The following is a 24,324-nucleotide window of genomic DNA, read 5'->3' as shown; positions in this document are numbered from 1 at the left end:
TTTTGGCGGTGTCCTACTGCTCCACAAGGGTTTCCCTACTTTCCGAATTCTCTTCAGGTACTTTACAATTCTCTCTTTCAATAACAGGAGGAGTTATTCTTCAACAGAATCCTCTATCGAATCGTATTGCTTTTCCAGACACCCTGACTTTGGGAAAATGTGCAGGTGAGGGAGTTGGAGGAGGGCCACGGGCCGCCTACCCCGTCCACGGCCGGCCTTCCTCAGAAGGCCCCGGGCCCAGGAGCAGGCTGGTCTAGGGCCCTCCCAGCGCTCTACGCCGGGGGCGGCTTCTGGCCCAGTCTGTCCCTGCTCGCGTTCCAAGGGAAGCTCGTTAGTTCTTTTCCTCCGGAAACAGACGCGCTTGAAGGTAGCGAAGCCACTTGTGATCTGAGGTTGCATCTTGAAGAGGGCCCCGTCGCCTAAACACAGTGGGGGCGGGAGGAGAGACAGGCTGGAACTTCAGGCCCCACGGCGCCCACTGGCCGTGGGCTGGCAGTGACTAAGGCAGGAGCAGCGGGGCGCAGGAGCCCAGCGCGACCCCCATGCGGAGCGGGCACTTGCCTCCCTGGCCCGTGTCTGCGTTCCCTCCGTTTCACCCAAGCGCTGAATGCCGACTTTCACGAGCAGCCGCCAGGGGGCGCCCGCGGAGCCCCGCTAGCTGCCTAGGAGGCTTTCCGGGTGGGAGAGCGCGGAGCTGCCGGGACGCGCCGAGGGCCTCCAGACACCGCAGAGGCTCCTCTGTTCTTCAGGCTCCTCCTGGGAAGGGCCAGCATGGAGCCCCCCGATGCACTCCCCCAGCCCCTCTGGTCTTCAGGCACGGGCTTTCCCAGGACGAAAGTCCGCACACCCCGCCCCCTCCCTCACAGAGGTCAAGCCCAGACCCCTGCCGCCGGCAGCCAGTCCAAGCGGCTCTCCGGGGGCCTAGTTCCCCCCAGCCCCCGACGCCCCTGGCAGTCTCAACTTTTCGCCTACGAAGGCAAATCCCGATCTTTTCTAGGAGAGCCCCCCAGGTGGCGCAGCCAAACCCGGCGCCAACCCTGATCCGGTCAGATCACGAGCCTGTGTTGCAGTCAGGGGTCCGAGAAGGGTGAGAACGGCTCCCACTCCGGGGAGAGACTCAGGACGTCTCACAAAAGATGCTGATGGGGTCTCCCCTCAACCCCACGCCCGGCGAGACCTCCCACGTGGCTCAGACCACCCGGACCCGCGTAGGGGGTCCAGATGTGAGGTCGAAGCGTCGCTGGCCCCTCACCCGGACGGTTCCCGGGAGAGCCTCCATTCCGGCCCACATGGAGACCGCCATCCGGGCGACAGGGCTCTGACACAGCCTCCGGGACTCCGCGATCTCGGGGTGGGAGCCTGCTTCCGTGGCTGGTGGCGCCGTGGGAACTACGTTACCCACAATGCCGGATGCCGGGCCCAAGGCGTGTAGCCAATGAACGCTCGGACTCAGCTCCCTTCCGCGACCCGAGGATCTGGGCGGGACTTCCGGCGCCTCTGTGGCGGCAGTATGGTGACTGCTCAGTGTACCACTTCCCTCGGAGACCTTTTGGAGCGTGGACGGAGGCTAGGGGATGAACAGAGCGAGGAACCTCTAGAGGAGAGGTTGTCCCCACAGTCCAGCGGCGAGTCTGCAGGGCTGCGGCGGTAGATGATAGTTGTACACAAGTTCCTTCTCTGTCGCCTGTCACTTAAAACCCCTCTCCTCTGACTGCGATGGCGGCCGCCGCGCTGAGGGACCCGCCTCAGGTAAACACTCGACCTCCGGGCCCTCACCCCACCAGACACTAAAGCCCTGAGTGCGGAGCGCCGGCTCGCGTGCCCTCAGCCCGGGCCCCCGAGTCCAGGATGGTGAGGCGGTCGTGGCTGGGGCCCTGTGTTTTACAGACAATGTGATGACGCGTGGGAGAGGGTGACAGATGGAGGGACCGGCTTATGTAAATTCGCGGAGAATCATTCCCGTTTGGAATGGGAAGGGGAGGAGTTTTCATCTCAGGACGCTGGAGGCCATGGAGGATTGTGAATACTAGAGGCACACGGTGTGAGTTAGGCTTTTCAAGTTTTCTAGAAGTTGCTCAGGTTTATAACAGACTGGGAAGGGGGTGAAAACACCGAGGTACGGGGAGGTTGACTCCTTATCCAAGATCACACAGTTTTAAGAGCACTGAGATCTCAGAGATAATGAGCTACTCATTATACTCAGAGATAATGCAGTTATCTCAGGTCACCTTGCTCCGGGGCTAGACAGAGGTAGAGGGAGGCCTGAGCCTACTGAGCCTGCCATGGTTACCTGCCTGTAATGACCTCCCTCTTCCCACAAACTCCCATGAGGACAGAAGTGCTTACGGACTATTCAAAGGTGAGCAGAGGATGTTCCAGGCCCTCAATGGTTCTGACCCCACCCTCTGTTTCTGGGATTCTTCCAGTCCATGAAACTGGACACTCTGAAGAAACCCAAAGCCCACATTTGGTTATCTGTGGGAGACACAATTCAGGACTCCAGGGGAATTACCTGACAAGAGGGCGGATGTCCTAATGCCAGGCTCAGAGTTTAGATGGTGTCTCCCTGCCCACATGCCTATAGTTGGTGAGTAGACAGTGACACTGATACCTTGAGAAGAGAGCAGGTATCTGTGGCCCCAAGGCCTGATATTTCCTTCAAGGTGGGGACACTGGGAGGAGGGTGAGCAGGGGATGGATATCTGGGTGAAGGAACTTGGAATCCTACGAGAGAAATTGATCATGGAATGATCTGTCCCCATCATGGCAGGGCTGTGTGACCTTTGAGGACGTGGCCGTTTACTTCTCCCAGGAGGAATGGGGGCTCCTTGATGAAGCTCAGAGACACCTGTATCATAAAGTGATGCTAGAGAACTTTGCACTTACAGCCTCAATGGGTAAGGCCCTCACCCCAGTGTACTGATCTGTGTCATACTTTCTGTCCCCCAGAGGCAGCTCTGCTCTTTCCATAGTCAGACCATGGTCTCTGCTTACTTCCCCACTTTCTTGGTGTATTATGTAGTGTGGGTGCCAGTGTTAAGCCGAGTGCACTGCCCCAAGTAGTTCTAAGTCTGTTGCCTAAGCTTGCAGGTAAAGATCTGAGATGTAGGAATTTGGCAGTCAGCCTAAAACAAGGCATCTTACCTTGTTTACCTCACCCTGGCAGGATGAATGTCCCAGCTGTCATGACACCTGGTGTCCCAAGTCCTGATTCAGTAATTTTAACAATATGTATATAATATTTGACAAAATGCATATATGGTATATAATCTTTAGCGATGTTATGTATGGGGTCCTGATGGATAGGATCACAGCATTAGGGTTCTAGTAATCCAACATGAGGCACCTTTCATTTCTTTCTTGCTTTCTTTCTTGTTGCACCTCTAGTTGCTGCGAGTTGGAGCTACTCTCTAGTTGTAGTGGATGGGCATTTCCTTGTGGTGTCTTCTCTTGTTATGGAGCACAGGCTCTAGGGCATGTATTCTTCAGTTGTGGCACATGGGCTCTCTAATTGTGGCACACAGCCTCAGTGGTTGTCATGCACAGGCTTAGTTGCCCAGTGGCATGTGGGATCTTAGTTCCAAGACCAGGGATTGACCCCACATCCCCTGCATTGCAAGGCAGATTCTTAACCACCAGATCACCAGAGAGTCCCTAGCCTGTGATTTTCTTGTGTTGTAGTGTTCTTATTTGGCTTTGGTGTAAGGGTGATACTGGCTTTATAAAATGAGTATTGATGTGTTCCCTCCTCTTCAGTGTTTTTCTTTTCTTTCTTTTTTTTTTTGTTTTTTTTTTTGAGCATTGGTATTAAATGTAATGTTTCCACTTTCATTTATAATTTTGAGTCCTCTCTTTTTTTTTTATTACTCCAAGAGGTTTGTCAATTTTATCTTTTCAAAAAAACCTCTTAGTTTTCATCTTTTCTATTGTCTTTCTAGTCTCTATTTTATTTATTTACACTTTAATCTTTATCGTTTCCCTCCTTCTAACACTGAGTTTAGTTTGTTCTTTTTTAATCTTTGAAGTGTGAAAGTAGGGGTCTTTTTAAATTTTTTTTTAGTGTATATATCTGCTAAAACCTTCCCTTTTAGAACTACTTTTGCTGGGTCCCATAAGTTTTGGTATTTTGCTTCCATTTTCATTTATCTCAATATATTTTTTGATTTCCCTTTTGATTTCATCTTTGACTCTTTGGCTGTTCAAGAGTGTGTTTAATTTTCACATATTTGTGAGTCTTCAATTCTCCTCCCTGTTATTATTTTCTATTTTTATCATATTTTGGTCAGAAAAGAGATTTGATGTGATTTCAATTTTCTTAAATTGGTTAAGACTTGTTTTATAGCCTGCTGTATGATCTAATATGGGGAATTATTCCTGCATTCTTGAGTAGTGTGTATTTTGCTGCTGGTTGATGAAATGTTCTGTATATGTCTGTTAGGTCTATTTGATTTGTAGTATTAAGTCCAGTGTTTTTCTGGCCATGAAGGTTTTTTAAGATATTGCAATGTCATATTATACAGAAAGTTAAAAGAAAAACAAAGCATGATGAATACTCTCCTACCATAATCAGCATGATTCACAAATATTTCTCTTCTTTCAGTTTGTTTGCATGAAACAGAGACTAAAGAGACACCTTCTGAGCAAAACGTTTCTCTAGAAGCTTTGTCACAGGTCAGGACTCCAAAGGTAGGTCCATTCACCGAGAATGCTCACCCCTGTGAGAAATGTGTCCCAATCCTGAAAGACATTTTGTACCCTGCTGATCTACCAGGGCAGAAATCATACTTTACTGGGGCATCTGCAAACCTACAACAGCTTCAGAAGCATTTCAGTACAGAGAAAAGTGATGTGGATAAGGCAGAATTTGTAAAGAGCTGCATAGTCCAGGTGTCAGGGAATGCCTTCACCTGTAGGAAGGTTGGAATGGACTTCCCAGGTACATTGGGTCTCCTCCAGCACCAGATCACTTCCAATGGTGAGAAACCCAACAAAATCACCAAGTTTGGGGAGACTTTTAATGGTAGAAAAAGTCATTACAAGTTGCGTGAATGTGGGAAATCTTCCAGCCACAAACACAGTCTTGTTTACCACCCAAGAGTCTCTGCTAGAAAAAGGATTTATGAGTTTAGCAAATATGGGAAAGCCATGCACTGTAAGTACTCACTTGTTCAGCTCCAGAGAGTCCACACTGGAGAAAGGTCTTATGAGTGCAGTGAATGTGGAAAATCTTTTAGGCAACGAGCCACTCTCATTATACACCAGAGAGTTCACACTGGAGAAAGGCCTTATAAATGTGGTGAGTGTGGAAAGTCCTTTAGTCAGTGCTCCAATCTTATTGAACACTGCAGAATTCACAGTGGAGAGAGGCCTTTTGAATGTGAGGAATGTGGGAAAGCTTTTGGGTGCAAATCCAATCTTGTTCGGCACCAGAGAACCCACACTGGAGAAAAGCCTTATGAGTGCAGCGAATGTGGGAAATTCTTTAGACAAAGCTTCACCTTGGTTCAACATCGGAGAATTCACACCACAGCAAGGCCTTATGTTTGTATCCATTGTGGAAAATCCTTTAGCCAAAGAGCCACTCTCATTCGACACCAACGAGTTCACACTACTGAAAGACCTTATGAGTGTGGGGAATGTGGGAAAGCTTTTGGATCCAAATCCAAACTTGAGCGACACAACAGAAGTCACACTGGAGAAAGGCCTTATGAGTGTGCTGAATGTGGAAAATCTTTCAGACAGAGTTACAGCCTCGTTGAACACCAGCGAATTCACAGTAGAGCAAGGCCTTTTGAGTGTGGCCAGTGTGGGAAGTCCTTTAGCAGAAGAGCCATCTTCACTAAACACCAGAGAATTCACACTGGAGAAAGGCCTTATAAATGTGGCGAATGTGGGAAATCCTTTAGTCGAAGCACCAGCCTTATTCAGCACTGCAGTATTCACACTGGAGCCAGGCCTTATGAATGTGGGCAGTGTGGGAAATCCTTTAGGCAAAAGTCTGTTCTTATTCAACACCAGGTAGTTCACACTGGAGAAAGGCCTTATGAATGCAGTAAATGTGGCAAATCCTTTAGCCAACGTTCCAGCCTCAATCTCCACCAAAAATTTCACACTGTGGAGCGGCCCCATGAATGCAGGAAATACGGGAAATCCTTTACTCCAAACAGCTAACATTGTTTAGCACCAAGAAATCCACACTTTGAAAAAGACCTTAGACCTGAAGGAATGTGCTCTCTCCTTGTTCATTATAACAGCACTAGACAGCTTTTGTAAGGGAGTCATCTGCCTGAAATTGAACCTCATACTTGCAAACATCTAATGACTTGAAATTCCCAATGAGTTCCAGGTGTCTGTGAGGCTTACAGAGCTACATTCCATGTTCTAAACTCCCCAGGGCCCTCATCAGAGTTAACATCACTGCCAGTTTCTCTGGTAGAACCCGTCTCACCTCTTCCTTGCACAGTATTTCATCGGTCACCATGATGTGCTGACACAAGGCCGATGTCTGTGTGCCCTAATGTTTCCTGGAGGAAATCTTGAGTAGTATGTGCCCGTACATTTTCCTATTTTAATTGATTAAGTATGAATCTGACCTTCTTCAAATTCATTGGTTTCACTTGATACTTGTGGTTGGTCTTCCTACCTCCCAGGTCACCAGCTGGGAATTGCCCCCTATTGCTCTGGTTTGTGCAGCAATAAAGGTCTTACTGTTTAATCTACCTTTAACCTTGGGGTTGTATTCACTGTGGGGATGGGTGGAAAACAGAATTGGCCTGCTTGTTTGACAGGATGGACAGCTTTCATGGGTCCTCAGGTTTATGTGCCTCAACAGGGACAATATAATGATAGGAGGGTATAATTTTCATTCCAGTTTTGACCTAATTTGAATTCCTCCTCAAGGTCTCTTAGGAACTAAAGCAGGGTTTTGTTTAGTTCCTAAATGTGTGACCTGGAATATATGACCTAATGTATGACCTGGAAGCTTACATACTGTGTGACCAGTAGGTTCCCCCTGGGGCTTCCCAGGTGGCACAGTGGTAAAGAACCTGCCTGCCAATGCAGGAGACTCGAGATGCAGGTTCGATCCCTGGATCGGGAAGATCCCCTGAAGTAGGAAATTGCAACCCACTCCAGTATTCTTGCCTGGGAAATCCCGTGGACAGAAGAGCCTGGCAGGCTATAGCCTATGGTGTCACAGGGTCAGACACAACCAAGTGACTGGGCAACACGGCACCTGTAGGTTACCCTGAGGAAGGGTCACTTGTTCCAGCAAGCTCCAGGGCCTTCGGGAATGCCATGAATTTGTTCTCATATTCCCAAAGGGTATCCCTTAGTGCTCAGCACTGTTGAGGGGAAGCTTTCCACCAGGTTCTACGAAGGAGCCAAATGTCCTGAAGTTCATAATTCTGTGGACTAGTATCCCTCCTCAGGCATCAGGATACAGGTTTCAACCTTAATTGATACTGAAATTCTGTTGCTGAGTCACTAACTAAATCATGCCCCACTCTTTTTCGACCCCATGGATTGTAGCCTGCCAGGCTCCTCTGCCCATGGGATTTCCCTGGCAAGAATATTGGGTTCCCGTTTTCCCCTCCCGGGGGTCCTCCCAACCCAGGAATTGAACCTGAGTCAATTATGTCTCCTGCATTGTCAGATTCTTTACCACTGAGCCACCAGGGAACCCCCTGAAATTCTGGGTGTGATTAATAGTCAGTGGAGGAGCCTGCATCAAATTAAATGGAACATGCCTCTTCTCATGCTCATCCATAAACCTTCCAGTGACTGTGACTGTGCATAATCACAGCACTTCCAGAGCTGTGTATCTCCTGTAGCTGAATTTATTGTTGGCAAAGTAATCTAAAGGTGTTGTGAATCCCCATTGTCTTTCTGGGCTGGCCACCTCCAGGTCATTGCTGTACAGACAGGGAAATGAGAACAGAGAATGGAGATCCTGTTGTGCAGGGATGTGGCATTTGTGGTCCATCCAGTGGTCCTGTTGTCCCAGACTGGAACAGCCTCTGTTACTTGCCAGTATTTCCTGCACTGGTTCAGGGCTACCCTTCTCCAGGAATGGGGAAAAATAGGGTGGAGTCATTATTGAGTTTGGAGAAGGCAATGGCAACCCACTCCAGTACTCTTGCCTGGAAAATCCCATGGACGGAGGAGCCTGGTAGGCTGCAGTCCATGGGGTCATGAAGAGTCGGACATGACTGAGCGACTTCACTTTCATGCATTGGAGAAGGAAATGGCAACCCACTCCAGTGTATCTTGCCTGGAGAATACCAGAGATGGCAGAGTCTGGTGGATTGCCATCTATGGGGTCACACAGAGTCAGACATGACTAAAGTGACAGCAGCAGCAGCAGTATTGAGTTGTTAATCCTTCTGGTTTCCAGAAAGAGTGGGAAGTCCGAATTTTTGGGGTTTTTTATTTTTTTATTTTTAATTTTGAACCATTTTTTAAAGAAATTTTATTGAGGCATAATTGACATACAGTATGCATATTTAAGGTGTATAGTTTGAAAATTTTTGCTATAATATAAAGTCATAAAATCATCAGAATCACGATGATGAACATAACCTTGATTTACCTCATGCCCTTTTATAATCTCTCATTGTCCTTCCCAAGCCTATAGGAGGCCACTACCTTCAGCAATAACTTAGTTTCCATTGTCTAGGACATATGTTTATCCATCTGCTAATGGGCAGTTGGGTTGTTTCCAGTTTGGTGTTGTTAGAAATAAAGTTCCGATGAACATTGGCATACGGTTCTTTTATGAATATGTGTTTTAGTTCTCTTGTGTCAGTGCTTCAGAATATGTGAATTGCAAACTGCCAAATTGTGATCTAAACTGGTTGGATCCTTCTGTGTTCCCATCAACAGTATATGAGAGCTCCTGTTCTTCCCCATCCTGCTGATCCTTGGTATTGTCAGTCTGTTTAGTTTCAGCTGTCCTGGTAGGGGTGTAATGGCATCTCACTGTAATTTTTTAACTGTAGTTCTCTGATGTTTCATGATGTCAAGCACTTTTTTCCTGTTTATTTGCCACTTGTATATCTTCTTTAATAACTGTTAATACCAGTTGCTTATTTTGAAATGGATGTTGACTGATGTTTTCCTTTTTATTAATAAATAAAAGACACTTGTCGAACAAAGATGTGTTGGAACTTCACTCACTCTTCTGCAGTGATGTGTCATCTTTACTAAAAGGAAATACTGTTTTTGATGCTATGAGAATGAGAGAGTCAATTCCTAGGCAGATTGATAAGAAGTTCAAGGTCCCCAAGGAGGAGAAAGGGGTCTGGGCCTCTTGAAGTGGAGGTTGGCGGTCTGGGCCTCTTGAAGTGGAGATTGGCGGTCTGGAATTCTCAAGGAGGAGGAAAGGACAAACGGTTTTTTCCTCTGCGTTCCTTCAGTTCAGTTCAGTTCAGTTCAGTCACTCAGTCGTGTCCGACTCTTTGTGACCCCATGAATCGCAGCACGCCAGGCCTTCCTGTCCATCATCAACTCCCGGAGTTTACTTAAACTCATGTCCATCAAGTCGGTGATGCCATCCAGCCATCTCATCCTCTGTCATCCCCTTCTCTTCCTGCCCCCAATCCCTCCCAGCATCAGGGTCTTTTCAAATGAGTCAGCTCTTTGCATCAGGTGGCCAAAGTATTGGAGTTTCAGCTTCAACATCAGTCCTTCCAATGAACACCCAGGACTGATCTCCTTTAGGATGGACTGGTTAGATCTCCTTGCAGTCCAAGGGACTCTCAAGAGTCTTCTCCAACACCACAGTTCAAAAGCATCCATTCTTCAGCACTCAGCTTTCTTTATAGTCCAACTCTCACATCCATACATGACCACTGGAAAAACCATAGCCTTGACTAGACAGACCTTTGTTGACAAAGTAATGTCTCTGCTTTTTAATATGCCATCTATGTTGGTCATAACTTTGCTTCCAAGGAGTAAGCGTCTTCTAATTGCATGGCTGCAGTCACCATCTGCAGTGATTGTCTTAGTCAATTACACAACTCAGTTTAAACTCTGTACTAGGGATTATACAACAACAATGTACCAGGGCTGGAGGACAGTTTCTCCTTCCTGAAAACCTTCTGACTAATCCTGTTATCTTAGAATGTATATTATGTGAGTGGGTCTGGAGGATCTTTCTGTTATTAAATTCTAATCTTGTTATCCTAAAATGCAAATTATGGGAGTAGGTCTGGTAAAATTTTCACAAACTTGAGACATTCTTTTGATTCATTGTAATAACTAATTAAAAGGTATATAATTCCATTGCTAACACTAGCAAGGGGTACTCTTTCTGCCGCCTTCTGATGTCTATGTCAGAAGCTTTCTCTATCCTTTTTATACTTTAATTGCACAAAAGCTCTGAGCGATCAAGCCTTGTCTCTGGCCCCGGATTGAATTTTTCTCTTCTGGAGGCCAAGAATCCTGGCATCTTTTCGTGGATCAGCAACAACCTTTCAAGAATGTTTTCTCAAAGTTTTGGTGCTATTTACAGTTAACACTCCCAGAGTACGTATACTTTTAAGCATTATCTACCTTCTTAACATATTCTCTCTCACTTTCTTAAGTGTATCCATTCAGTCAAATGAAGATGGCCCATTTTGTAGAATTTAAGTTGGAAGTGACAATTCTTGAGGATTTCTTACATTTATTGTTTAAAATAACTATTGAAGTAACACAATAGTCTTCTAATAAATTATGTATATTTAAAGTGAACGATGTGTGTTCTGATACATGCTTAAGCACGTGAAACCAAAAGTTTCCTCTGCCCTTTTTAGGCAGCTACATCTATCCTGTCCCATTGGCCTGGGGAAGGAAAGCTGAGGCGCCAGACCTTAGAACAGACCAGGGATCCCAGCCCTGACGTGGCCTTTGCAAGGCTCACTCTTCCCGCAGAGGCAGGTTGGGCGTCACTGAACCTGTGAATCGGTCATCTGGAGCAGGTGGTGGAGGGGGTCCTGACCAGACCCTAGTCTGACATTCCAGATCAGGGGGTGGGTGTGTGCTGTAGGAACTGTGGCCTCCTGGGACCCCACCCAGCTTGTCATCTCAGTTTAATTTTCTAGCAGAAACCCCTCCCCCGACCTCACCTTCCTAGTTAATTGCTGTAATTTATTGACAATCCTAGTATTCTAGCATTGCATGTGCCGGGAGGGGGGGAGCGCGGTGTGAGGGTCTGCTTCCACCGTTCGCACATAATTAGGACTAAAATCAGACATGGGGGTGGGAGTGCATTCCTTCTGAGACCAAGGCTTAAGCAGTTGGAGTCACGTACCTGTTTCGTCTGTACCTAAGACCCCGAGTTGTTCTGGCTCTCTCCCTACGCTGGGGAAAAAGGCGCCCCCACCGAATCCCGCCCACCCCAGCCGGGGGCGCAGGGGTGAGTCTTGAATCTGTGTGAGAGTCCCTGGCGCTCTGCGCTGCCCAGTCTGCACGGTGCTGCACCCTCCGCGGGGGCAGTCGCCGGAGTACTTCCGTCTGTCCCAACTTAAGCAGGATGTCCAGATTTGGAAATACACACCAGGAAGTTTCACGACGTTCCTTGACGTCTTGAAAAGTGAAAGTGAAAGTCGATCCATCCTGTACGACTCTGCAACCCCAAGAACTGTAACTTGCCGGACTCGTCTGTCCATGGAATTCTCCAGGCCAGAATTATGGAGTGGGTAGTGTTTCCTCTCTCCAGGGGATCTTCCCCACCCAGGGATCGAATCCGTTTCCGCATTACAGGCAGATTCTTCACCAGCTGAGCCACCAGGGAAGCCCAAGAATACTGGAGTGGGTAGACTATCCCTTCTCCAGCGGATCTTCCCGACCCAGGAATCAACAGGGGTCTCCTGCATTGCAGGCGGATTCTTTACCAGCTGAGCTACCGTGATGTCTTGAGGGCGGTCAATTTCAGGGGTTCACGGTACCCTAACAACTCCGTTGTTTAAACGTTCTCATGATAGGGGAGCGGCAAGGAGGCCGCAGGAATTTTCAGGATCCGCCCGCCACCCCTCTGTCGCTGCAAAGGTTTCCGTGAGGTAGGGGCTCATTCATAAAACGCTGTTACAGACGGAGGCGGCGGCACCCGGTTCTTGCCAACCGCACTGCGAGCAGCCCAGCCTCGGGCGGAAAGGCAGGGACCGCGCTCCGCCCTCGGGCTCCGCGGGCCTGGCACCGTGTAGCGTCCTCCCGCTTCGGCCGCCGGGCGGGCCAGGACAGTCTCTCTTGCTGCCTTTCCCTGGCTGACTCCCACCGCGGGCTCTCCGGCCGCGCTGGGGAAGGCTGGGCTCGCGGGGCGCACAGCTCGGAGGCCACTCCTTCGCTGGGGAGGGAGCTGCTCGGGGCGCTGGACGTGCTGGAAGCGCGCGCATGCTGTCCCAGTGGGGACGGCCCCTTCCGGAGGGACCGCTCTTTCTGAGGGCTGCGGCCTTGGCGCGGCGGCGGGAGAGCCGAGCACACGGTGCCAAGCGGACTCCTCACTGCAGCCCGGTCCCCCGAGGGAACGGCAGAAAGCGGCCGTCCTCCCTCCGCCGGCCCCCGGAGCAGGCAGGAGGGGCGGGTGTGTGAAGTTCATTGATAGAAAGCGTGACTCTAGGGAGCTTCAGGTGACTCTAGGGGGCTCCTGCGTCAGTGCAGAAGTCGGGTATGCTTATGAACAACCCCTGCGACTGCGTTCCCATTATTCCCTCAGTATCCCTGGCTCGAAAGGGGCCCGATGACTCAGCTGGTAAAGAATCCGCCTGCCGATGCCGGAGACACAGAGAGGAAGTTTCCATCCGTGGGTCGGTGAGATCCACTGAAAGAGAAAACGGCAACCCACTCCAGTATTCTTGCCTGGAGCATCCCACGGACAGAGGAGCCTGGCCGGCTTCTGGCTCTGGGGACCAGCACCTGGGGGTGGGTGGGGGCCCCCTAGATGAGTGCCGTTGCTGGGGATCAGGGCAGTGTACACAAGCAACAGTCAAGAGGGGATTTCATTGGTGGGTTGGAATGTCACTAGGTCACAGCGGAAGATGAGGGAAGCTTGAGTTGGTGCCACAGCTGCGTCACTCTTGTGTACCTCCTCACCCGGGCGGGGTGCCTACAGACAGTCTGCGGGAACGCTGAGGCAGCAGAATATTTAACTTAAAATTTTATAATACAAACAGACACTACCGTATGTAAAACAGACGGCCACTGGGAATTTGCTTTATGACTCAGAGAGCTCAAGCCTGTGTGCTGTGACAACCTTTGGGGTGAGAGAGGATGGGAGGAGGGAAGTTCAAGCCAGAGGGGCGACACGTATGCCTAGGGCTGATTCATGTTGGTGTATGGCAGAAACCAACACAATATTGTAAAACAATTATCCTTCAATTAAAAATAAATTTTAAAAATTTAAAAATTTATGTTACAAGGGTCTTAAAAGACAAGACGCAGAAAACACAACAGGGATCTGGATCGTCGCCCTCAGGAATATTCCATGCGTCACCTCCTTCACTAGAGCTTCTGCATTTCCTCTGCCAACACTTCTCCAGTCCTCTGGGCCCCAGGGTCCTCTGGAGACACCCTTCTCCTGGAGGGGTGCTGAAGAAGAACTACCCAGAAGCCTCTGCTCCGTTTGGCATCACTGAAAGGGGTGTTGCAGGCTCGCGTGGTCAGAGGGGGGACTTCCTGCGCCGCCAGAGCGGGATGTTTGTCTCGAGGCTGGTGTGCCAGCACTCGCTAGGATCTGTAAAACCGGGATTTGAGTTGCCATTTTCACCTCCAGGGAGCACTGGTAGGTGGATTCTTCTTGTCAGTCCCCGGGACACTGTGTAAAAGGGAGGGAAGTGTCTTCTAGAATCCCCCTGACCGCATGCCACTGGTGTGGAAGGACTCGTAGGACAGAGCGCACACCTCACAGTCCGGAGGTCCTTCTGTAAGTCGCAGCCACACCCCTTCCCGAGCATAGGACCTTGAGCAACTTTCCCTGCTGCCCTTGGCTTTTATATTAAAGATCCTCCAACTGGGTTGAAAGAACTAGAAAGCGCGCATGAGATACCTGACCGTGTCCAGCACGGTCCAGGGAGCATCGCTCTGGCTCTCTTGTCACGGAGGTGCCTCCTGAGCCCATGCTGATGGCAGAGGCTCATCCCTGGGGGAATCCGACCCTTGGGCTTCCATGACCTGTATCCTCTATAAAGATAAGGACTGGGATGGGGAAGAACAGCAGTTGTCTGCAGCACTTTGGGGATTGGTGTTCTGCTAGGACAGAAAAGGTGTCAGGACAGTCCAGGAGCCCAGAAGGCCAAGGGTTTACAGTTTACAGCCAGTGGAACTAGCTTCCCCCCAACAGTCGTGAATCTGTCTTCCTGTTTGAGGTTCGGTTATATTTGAAAAGTGAGTCCATTCAAATGGTCAGGTATGATGGTGTACAGGAATGTGGGTCCTTTTGGACATAAAAACACAAGAGGTCCTGGGTGACTGCATAGCCATCGCCCTGAGTGCCCTCATCACAGTCCTGATCACTGTCAGGACTTGTCTTATTTGTTACTTTCCCACCCACTTGACTCCCTTCCTCACTTTATTTCAGACTCACTCCCATTCGCTGTCCTGAGAGAGGCTTTCCCTGGTGCCCAATCACAAGTAGACAGTCACCTCAGTCATCTCTCTCTGTTTTCTTTTCTTTTTTTCATTTTGAGATATATTTCCCACAAACTACATCTAACTATCGGTTGAATTTAACCTGGTGGATTTAGTTGATGGTCTATCCTATTTTCACATCTTTTATGACAGGATTATTTTATTCTGAATTTTTTAAAATTAATTTTATATTTTGAAAATTAAAGTTCCATAAGTCTCAGCCTGTCCCCAATAAAATATAGACCTTAAGTCTCTACTAAACTTATTTCATGTAATATGAGATCCTTGGGGAAGTCATGTAGAGGCATATAATGAATCTTAAAAATATATAAAATCACCTATTATGAAATAAGCTTGCTTTCATATAAGCTTTTTTTAAAATTTATTTTTATTAGTTGGAGGCTAATTACAACATTGTAGTGGGTTTTGTCATACATTGACATGAATCAGCCATGGATTTACATGTATTCCCCATCCCGATCCCCCCTCCCACCTCCCTCTCTACCCGCTCCCTCTGGGTCTTCCCAGTGCACCCGGCCTGAGCACTTGTCTCATGCATCCCACCTGGGCTGGTGATCTGTTTCACCCTAGATAATATACATGTTTTGATGCTGTTCTCTCGAAACATCCCACCCTCACCTTCTCCCACAGAGTCCAAAAGTCTGTTCTGTACATCTGTGTCTCTTTTTCTGTTTTGCATATAGGGTTATCGTTACCATCTTTCTAAATTCCATATATATGTGTTAGTATGCTGTAATGTTCTTTATCTTTCTGGCTTACTTCACTCTGTATGATGGGTTCCATTTTCATCCATCTCATAAGAACTGATTCAAATGAATTCTTTTTAATGGCTGAGTAATATTCCATGGTGTATATGTACCACGGCTTCCTTATCCATTCGTCTGCTGATGGGCATCTAGGTTGCTTCCATGTCCATCTCTCTCTGTTTTCTTGAGTTTGGAACCTTTAGGTCCCTCTGACATGGCCGTTGTTGTTCAGTTGCTCAGTCGTGTCCTACTCTTTGCGACCCCACAGACTGCAGCACGCCAGGCTTCCCTGTCTATCATCAACGCCCAGAACTTGCTCAGACTCATGCCCATCAAGTCGGTGATGCCATCCAACCATCTCATCCTCTCGTCCCCTTCTCCTGCCTTCAATCTTTCCCAGCATCTGACTGGTGGTGCCCGTTTATTTAGTTGCTTGTTTAGGATCTTTCCAGCCCCAGAGTGTCAGCACCTGTTGCTGCTCTCTGCTAAGACATAGAGCAGCTGAGCCTGTAAAAGTTGCTCAACAAGTGGTTGAGTGAATGAATGGGTCTCCCACTCAGGGGCTCCGGTCACACTTATAATAGTCTTTCTCCCAACTGTGGCCCCCAGGGCTATACTAGCTCCGCCCCTTGCTTACCTCCACGCTCCTCCCCCTTCTGGTCTTCCCTCGCTCACTGCACTCACTCCTGCCTGGTATGCAGCGTTTGCTCTTGCATTTTGTCTTGTCTGATCCCGGATCTCTGCAGGGCTGTCTCTCCCCCCCATCCCTGTGCCTCAGTGTCTCCTCTTAGGATAGTCTTTTCCCGGCCATTTTCCTTCTGGCTGAGGTACCCCTGGCTCTCACCTGTCCATCTTCTGGAAACTGTCTGCTGTCTTTTGCTGAATATTCAAATCTTACATCCTTTCTTAAATTCGAGGTTGTTACTGACTTTCTTTCCCTTCCTTCTTCCCTCCCTCTCTCCCTCTCTTCCTTCCTTTCTTTTTTCTTTTTCTTTTTTTTTCCCTGCAAGGCATGTTGAATCTTAGTTCCCCAAGCAGGGACCAAACCTGTGGCCTCTGCAGTGGAAGCATGGAGTCCTAACCACTGGACCATCAGGGAATTCCCTGTGGCTGACTTGCTGGAGCTGCCTGGACCTCAGGTCTTTGCCTGAGACAGAGTTGATGATGGCCTTTCCTTCGTGGGCCGAGTTGGGGACTTAGTAAAACTCAGAACGGACATGGCACACTTCACCATGCCGGCCCTCCCGCATCTGGTGTGTGGACATGTTATTTTCTCTTTAGTTCTCAGATCACGGCACAGTGGGAATGAGTGTAGTATTGATGGTGACACTGATGCTTGGAGAAGTGATGAGATGTTGTGGCTATGGTCACACTGCCAGCAAGTGTCAGACTTCAGACTCTTCATTTGAACCCCAGATCTCTGGCCCAGAGCGAGGGATCTGCAGTCACTTGAACCTCAGCGTGTGAGGCCCTCAGCCTGGGCAGGCACTCAGACAGGGTGAGGGCAGCTCAGGCGCTGTCGCTGCTGTGGCCATTGTTGGAATCTTGGGAATGTTTCCGAGAGCACTTACCTCTGCCCCCCAGACCTCATGGAGCACCACTGTCTGTGTCATCTCCCGTGGCCTCCTTCACCCGAGGCTTTTCTCTCAGCCACAATTGCTTTATGTCCCAAGGCTGCATCTGCTTCCCCCTTGAACCCAGCACAGAACTTGGCCATCAGCAGGCCTCATGATTCTCTGCACCTCATGGGTCTCTGCACCTTCACCAGCAAGAGTGACTGGCTTGATCCCACCCAAGTGCACATCACCAATGTTGCTGTGTTTGACTCTCCAGGTGGTGACCTTCAAGGATGTGGCCGTGACCTTCACCCGGGAGGAATGGGGACAGCTTGACCTGGACCAGAGGACCCTGTTCCGGGAGGTGATGCCGGAGACCTGCGGGCTCCTGGTCTCCCTGGGTACATGCTCAGCTCTTAGACCCGTGGGGACCCAGCCTCCTCCTGGTTTCTGGCTGATCAGAAGGTCACGGGAGTCACCCTTCCTGCTCCCCACGGGCCCTGCAGTTTGCTGGCCCCTCCTCCTGCTGCCTGATCTGTGTATGTAGCAGGGGTCAGGGGGATAGAAGTAGTGTCCCTGTGAACACCAGCCCTCGTCCTGGCACCCAGCACCCTTAGGCTCGGTCTGAGGTCCCTGCTCCTGACTTCTCTGCCGGGAAGCTGCCGGACCCAACCTGGTGGGGTCATGTGTCCTCACAGCTCACTTAGGGCTGTTCTCAGAAGGGAGGGGGGGTCAGGCAGATCTTCACGGCATTCGTCATCAGTGCCACCGGGGACCTTCCTGATCAGCAGTCTCAGCAGAGAGGCCCCCTGGTCAGCATGGCCCGCACACGTGTCTGGGGGCCCTGATGGGTTGCGTGGGGCAGTCCTTGGAGGGCCAGGAAGAGATTTCTCAGGAGGCCGTATATGCTCGGAATCATCACATGACAGTTCAGACTCTTTGTTCCTAGCCTGGAATCAAGGGGCGGACACGCGAGTGGCGCCACTGACAGTTATCCACAGTGAGGCATTATGGGACACCTTTGCTTTCCGTCCCCACGAAGTGCTAACTGTGTAGAGGTCTTTGTTCTAATGGGAGTTGTGCTGCTTCTGTTGCAAAAGAACGACTCCATTGTCCTGGAAGAAGACCCTGCCAGTCGGCCACTTTGAGCTCCTCAAACTTCTGAATCAACAGGGAGAGAGTTACTGTGCTGGCTCTGGTGGCTGAGTCTGATACCAGGAGCAAATTGGACTATACTTCCCACTGCTACTTGCACAAAGGAAGTGTGTGTCTGGAATGCAGAGGTACCTGAAGGTGTCTTCTTGTGACCCATGATTAAAGTCAACGAAAACTATAACAGCCTAATTTAGGCAGGACAACTCATAGCCCAGACCCGTCAGGAATGAATGATTGGTCACCTACTAGGGAATAAAAAAGAACACCTGGAGTGGTACTGAGGACCAAAGGAATTTCGAATGGGTTGCAGAAGAGAGACATTAGTTGTGGTTATATGACCATACAGAAATGAGGATAGTAATCTGTAATATCATAAGTATTTCTTCCTTCTCGTCATGAATGTGTATATGAATGAATTCAGTATCTTTTTCTTTCTTCTTTCATCCCCTTATATAACAAAAATAGTGTTGGGTAGTTCCCTGGTAGTGCAGTGGTTAGGATTCTGCATTTTCACTGCAGTGATCCAGGTTCAATCCCTGGTTAGGGAACCAATCCTGTAAGTCACCTAGCACAGCCAAAAAAAAAAAAAAAAAATTGACTTAACATTTTAATATTTATTCACTGTATATCATTAAATTTATAGTATTTGCTTCTGTTTTATGCTTTGGTATTTTGGCCACTAGGCATGTGAAATCTTAGCTTACTGACCGTGGATTGAACCCACATCATTGGAAGGTGAAGTCTTAACCACTGGACCACTAGGCAGCCCACATATATCATAGCATTGGTTATAGGATATCAAGCAGAAGAGTGACCATCACCCAAGGAATCGGCATCCTTTCTGTAGAAAATGTTAGTGTATTTTCTGTCATACATGAGATAGTTGTATCATGTTAGGTGGAAGTATGACCTTGTTGTCTTTATTTGGAGGTTAGGAATGGTTTGAGTTTGTGTGGGTGCCAAATTGACAAGAGGTGGACTTGTGATGATTAATTTTATATTCAACTTGACTAGGGTGTATCACATCTAGATGTTATTCAAACACCAGTCTAGCTTTTGCTGTGAAACTTCTTTTTTATGGACTAAACACCTATATTTTTTATTTATAATTTTTAAATTCATAGATCAAATACATATTCAAAAAGTATGACCTCAACTTAATGGCATATTGTCCCTTAAGAAAGTAGGGGGGAGAAAAGAAAGTAGAAAAGTAAGGAAATTAAACAAGACTTGGATTCAGTAGCATACTGAAAATTTTAATAAACTAGACATCTATTTAATATTGCGATGGAGGTTATAGTCATCATAACGAGGCAATAAAGAGAAATAAAATTTCTCTTTGTTAAGGGTAAAATAAAATTTATTTATTGATCTAGCTGGGCTGGAAGAAGCACAAGCTGGAATCAAGATTGCTGGGAGAAATATCAATAACTTCAGATATGCAGATGACACCATCCTTATGGCAGAAACTGAAGAACTAAAGAGCCTCTTGATGAAAGTGAAAGAGGAGAGTGAAAAGGTTGACTTAAAGCTCAAGATTCAGAAAACTAAGATCATGGCATCCGGTCCCATCACTTCATGGCAAATAGATGGGGAAACAGTGGAAACAGTGGCTGACTTTATTTTTCCTGGGCTCCAAAATCACTGCAGATGGTGACTGCAGCCATGAAATTAGAAGACGCTTATTCCTTGGAAGGAAAGTTATGACCAACCTAGACAGCATATTAAAAAACAGAGACATTACTTTGTCAACAAAGGTCCATCTCACCAAGGCTATGGTTTTTCCAGTAGTCATGTATGGATGTGAGAGCTGGACTATAAAGAAAGCTGAGCACCGAAGAATGGATGCTTTTGAACTGTGGTGTTGGAGAAGACTCTTGAGAGTCCCTTGGACTGCAAGGAGACCCAACCAGTCCATCCTAAAGGGGATCAGTCCTGGGTGTTCATTGGAAGGACTGATGTTGAGGCTGAAACTCCAATACTTTGGCCACCTGATGAAAAGAGCTGACTCATTTGAAAAGACCCTGATGCTGGGAAACATTGAGGGCAGGAGGAGAAGGGGACCACAGAGGATGAGATGGTTGGATGGCATCACCGACTCAATGGACATGAGTTTAGGTAGACTCTGGGAGTTAGTGATGGAGAGGGAGGCCTGGCGTGCTGCGGTTCATGGGGTCACAAAGAGTCGGACGCGACTGAGTGGCTGAACTGGACTGAAAATTGATATATGGAGAAAATTTTATGGGAATCTACCAAAAAAAAAAAAAAACCAACAAAACAAAAACATATACAGTGGAATACTGAAAGTGAAAGTAAATACTGCTGCTATGGATAGACTTGGAGAGTATTTTGCTAAGTGAAATAAGTCAGACACAGAAAGACAAATTCAGTAGGATATCACTTATTTATGGATTTTCTTTTTTTGGTCATGCTGCATGGCCTAGGGGATCTTCGTTCACCAGCCAGGGTTTGAATCCGTGCTCCCTGCAGTGGCCGTGTAACATCTTAACCACTGGACTGCCAGGAAAATCCCCAGGATATATTCTTAAGTGAAAAACTATAGTCTAGAACAGTGTACAAAGTATACCATGTATTTTGAGTCATGTAGAAGTAAAAATATATAGGGACAGAGATTTAAGTTTGGAAAGACAGGAATGTAAGTTATCCCATTTTCTTATGTTATAGTTGTGAGTTTGTAGAAATTTAAGTGTTTTCTATAATGTTTAAACAGAGTTCAATCAAAATAGAATTTAAAAATCCATAAGATCAATAGAAAAATTGAAGAAAAAGTGGAGAGACTGTATGTTATGTTGATGGCACGTCTAGGACGAAGAAAAGGGTCTTAAAACCTGAAAGAGGGACTTCCCTGGCAGTCCAGTGGCTAAGACTCTGACCTTCACTGCAGAGGGCATTGGTCTGACCCCTGGTCAGGGAACTTAAGATCCTGCATGCCTTGTGCTGTAGCCAAAAAATAAAAATAAAAACCCTGAGGAATAAACACACACATACTTGCTGCTATTGCTGCTAAGTCGCTTCAGTCGTGTTTGACTCCCTGTGACCCCATAGACGGCAGCCCACCAGGCCCCTCCGTCCCTGGGATTCTCCAGGCAAGAACACGAGTGGGTTGCCATTTCCTTCTCCAATGCATGCATGCATGCTAAGTTGCCTCAGTCGTGTCTGACTCTGTGAGACCCTATGGACAGCAGCCCACCAAGCTCCTCCAGCCACAGGATTCTCCAGGCAAGAATACTGGGGTGGGCTGCCATTTTCTCCTCCAACACACACTTGAGTACAAGTGTGACTAGGGGAATCTGAATAAGATCAGGTGATAGTATCAAAGTCAATGTCATTGTTGTGATAGCATAATATAGTCTTACTGTTAGGGAAACTGGGTAAAGTACACACAGGATCTCTGCATGTGAATCACTGATTTTCACCATAAATATTTCAATTAAAAAAAATCCAGTGGAGGAATTCCCTCGTGGTCCAGTGGTTAGGACTCTGTGCTTTCATTCGTTTCAATCAACCCCCTTTTAAAATGCATAATTTATTTATTAATTTTGGTTGTGCTGGGTCTTTGTTGCTATGTGCGGGCTTTCTCTAGTTGCTTGCAGGCAGAGGCTACTCTGGTTGTGGTGCATGGGCTTCCCTTCTTGAAGAGTAGGAGCTCTAGGACATGTGGGCTTCAGTAGTTGTAGCGCTCAGACTCAGTAGTTGCAACTCACAGGCTCTAGAGCTCTGGCGCAGTTGTGTTATTCCTCAACACGTGAAATCCTCCCAAACTAGGCATCAAACCCGTGTCCCCTGCATTGGCAGGCGGATTCTGATACCCTGCACCACCAGGGAAGTCCTTGATCAACAGCTTTATGTCAACATTTTTTTAAGTCAAATCTGAAAGTCATACTCTGATTTTGGATTAAAAGAAGTACCATCTACATTTATTATTTTGCAGCTGTTTTTTCATTATTCTCATCATGATAGATTATGTAACTCAAGTTATTCATGATTCTATGGAAGAAAACTCAAGCTTGAGAAACACATATGAGCCTGTATGGACAGGACTCCTGACTGGTGGAAGCAGCCGTCCCACTAGCGGTCATCCCACTAGCGGTCATCCCACTAGCGGGGACTGTGGGCAACTGGACACCAGTCAGGACGTGTGACAGGGAATACACAGAAGTCCACTCTGCACGGTCCGGCAGGGGCTGTTCTCAGATCTGAGCATTTGTGTGAGGTCATCATTTCTGTCTGGAGGGATCCTCACCAGTTTTGAGCAGTGTTCCTTCCCGGGGATTGGTGAGGGAAGACTGCAGTGTATCAATCTCATTGTTCAGTTTATCCTTAAGTGGTTTGTTCAAAATATTCACAGTGAACCTGATTTTTATACTACTGCTTAAGGTTGTAGAAAATATAACCAGTGTGATGAAAATGTTACATAGGTAGAAAACAAAGCAAAATAAGGAAAAAGGAAAGAACCAGGAATCTTGATAAGAGTCCCAAAATGAGGTTAAATAACAAAGACATGTCAGTAGAATTTACTGTGGAAATTAGGGCATGTGCATAAACCTAAGTCTGATAACTGTGACACTGCTGAGGTTAGGGATTGCTCCACTCTTAATGACCTCCAGGGAGTCACTGGCAGTAATGACTGATAACTTCTTCTGATCATATAGGTTCTGTGGAGACAGAAAGGTTTTAAACTAAATGCTCCCTTCTCATTGAGTGTAGGGTGATGCCATTCTTCTAAAATGTCTGGCCCCAATTTTTCTGTTTAAAAAAATTATAGATGGGATGTCATTGAGATGAAACCAGAGTAAGGCGGATGATACAGATAAATATGTGATAGATATTTAAGTGGGTTTCCCAGGTGGTTCAGTGGTAAAGAATTCAACTGCCAATGCAGGAGACCAGGGTTCAATCACTGGGTTGGGAAGATCCCCTGGAGAAGGAAATCGCTACCCACTCCTAGGTGTTCTTGCCTGGAGAATCTGAAGGACAAGAGGAGCCTGGCGGGCTACAGTCCATGGGGTCGCAGAAGTGTTGGACACGACTGAGCAACTGAGCATGCGTGCATATAGGTAGATTATGGATATAAATAGAAGGTAGATAAATAGGTAGATGATGGATAGATGATAGAAGAATGGATCCCTTTTTACAGGTAAGGAATGGAAGCAGAGGCCCCAGGAGGGTAGAGTGTTGAATACTGAGAAAGAAAACATCCACATACTTGAGATGCAATGAAAAGCCTTCCACTAACGATAGGAATTTAGAGACACATCATTAAAGGCTCCATAACATAACATGCCCCAATCAACAGATACTACAGAGACCCTAGGACTTCCCATGTGCAGGCTCCGCCTGCAATGCAGGAGACGTGGGTTAGATCCTGGTTGGGAAGATCCCCTGGAGGAAGGCATGGAAACCCGTTCCAGTATTCTTGCCTGGAGGATCCCATGGGCAGAGGAGCCTGGTGAGCTACCGTCCATGGGGTCACAGAGTTGGACATGACTAAAGCAACTAAGCACGTATGCACACAGAACCTAGGTGTCAACCTAGACTGGGAGCTCATCTTCATCGTATTGCTTACAACCCACCTCATCTTGACGGCTTCCCTCATGACTCAGCAATCTGCCTACAATTCAGGAGGCTTGGGTTCGATTCTTGAATCGGGAAGATCCCCTGGAGAAGGGAACGACAACCCACTCCAGTATTGTTGCCTGGAGAATCCCAAGGAGGAGTCTGGCAGGCTATAGTCCATGGGGTTGCAAAGAGTTAAGACACAACTGAGCAACTAACATTTTCACTGGCACCTTATCTAGAGGAGAGGGAGGAGGTGTCAGGCACTCCTGAGGCACACTGATGAGGGCCAACTTGCCTCTGGTTTCCTCAGCAAATGCCTTTCCTGTTTTTACTGGTTTGTCCTTGTTTGTATCTATATGTATCCACAGATAGGATCTATCCAAGGTGTTTCCTTTTTTATCCTCCTAACCTCAGTAAGTAAAATTTAAAGAACAGTTAATCTTGGGCTTCCTGAGATAAACATTTTCTAAGAATCAGATACCTGAAATGAAGAAATACTTACCAAGTGTGTATTTGCTCCCAGGACAAGGTCTGCCGTCGCAACCTCTGTGCGTCTGCAGTGAGGACATATAAGCCTGAGATAAAGGCTTAGACCCCCCACGACGTCATCTGCCCCTGGCAAAGTGATCACCTGTAAGTGCACCAGCAGTTATTTGTGTAGG

At 47.5% G+C, this 24,324-nt stretch overlaps 1 protein-coding gene and 1 non-coding gene across 2 annotated transcripts; both read left to right on the top strand.

The window, feature by feature from the left end:
• Window positions 1–1,509: 1,509 nt before the first annotated feature.
• On the top strand, window positions 1,510–9,155 carry LOC136161797 (zinc finger protein 416-like). Its single transcript, XM_065926895.1, has 3 exons — window positions 1,510–1,749; window positions 2,771–2,897; window positions 4,601–9,155. Exons 1-3 carry the CDS (start codon window positions 1,717–1,719, stop codon window positions 6,169–6,171), a joined length of 1,731 nt encoding a protein of 576 aa, XP_065782967.1. The 5' UTR covers window positions 1,510–1,716; the 3' UTR covers window positions 6,172–9,155.
• Window positions 9,156–18,558: 9,403 nt separating this feature from the next.
• Window positions 18,559–18,630, top strand: TRNAE-UUC (transfer RNA glutamic acid (anticodon UUC)). The gene has a single exon. It is a non-coding gene; the product is annotated as a tRNA-Glu (tRNA).
• Window positions 18,631–24,324: the final 5,694 nt, after the last annotated feature.

This window comes from Muntiacus reevesi, chromosome 2 (genome assembly GCF_963930625.1).
Source record: "Muntiacus reevesi chromosome 2, mMunRee1.1, whole genome shotgun sequence".
NCBI lineage: Eukaryota > Metazoa > Chordata > Mammalia > Artiodactyla > Cervidae > Muntiacus > Muntiacus reevesi.
Note: the sequence above shows the minus strand (reverse complement) of the source record. Positions and strands in the feature narration are given on the sequence as shown.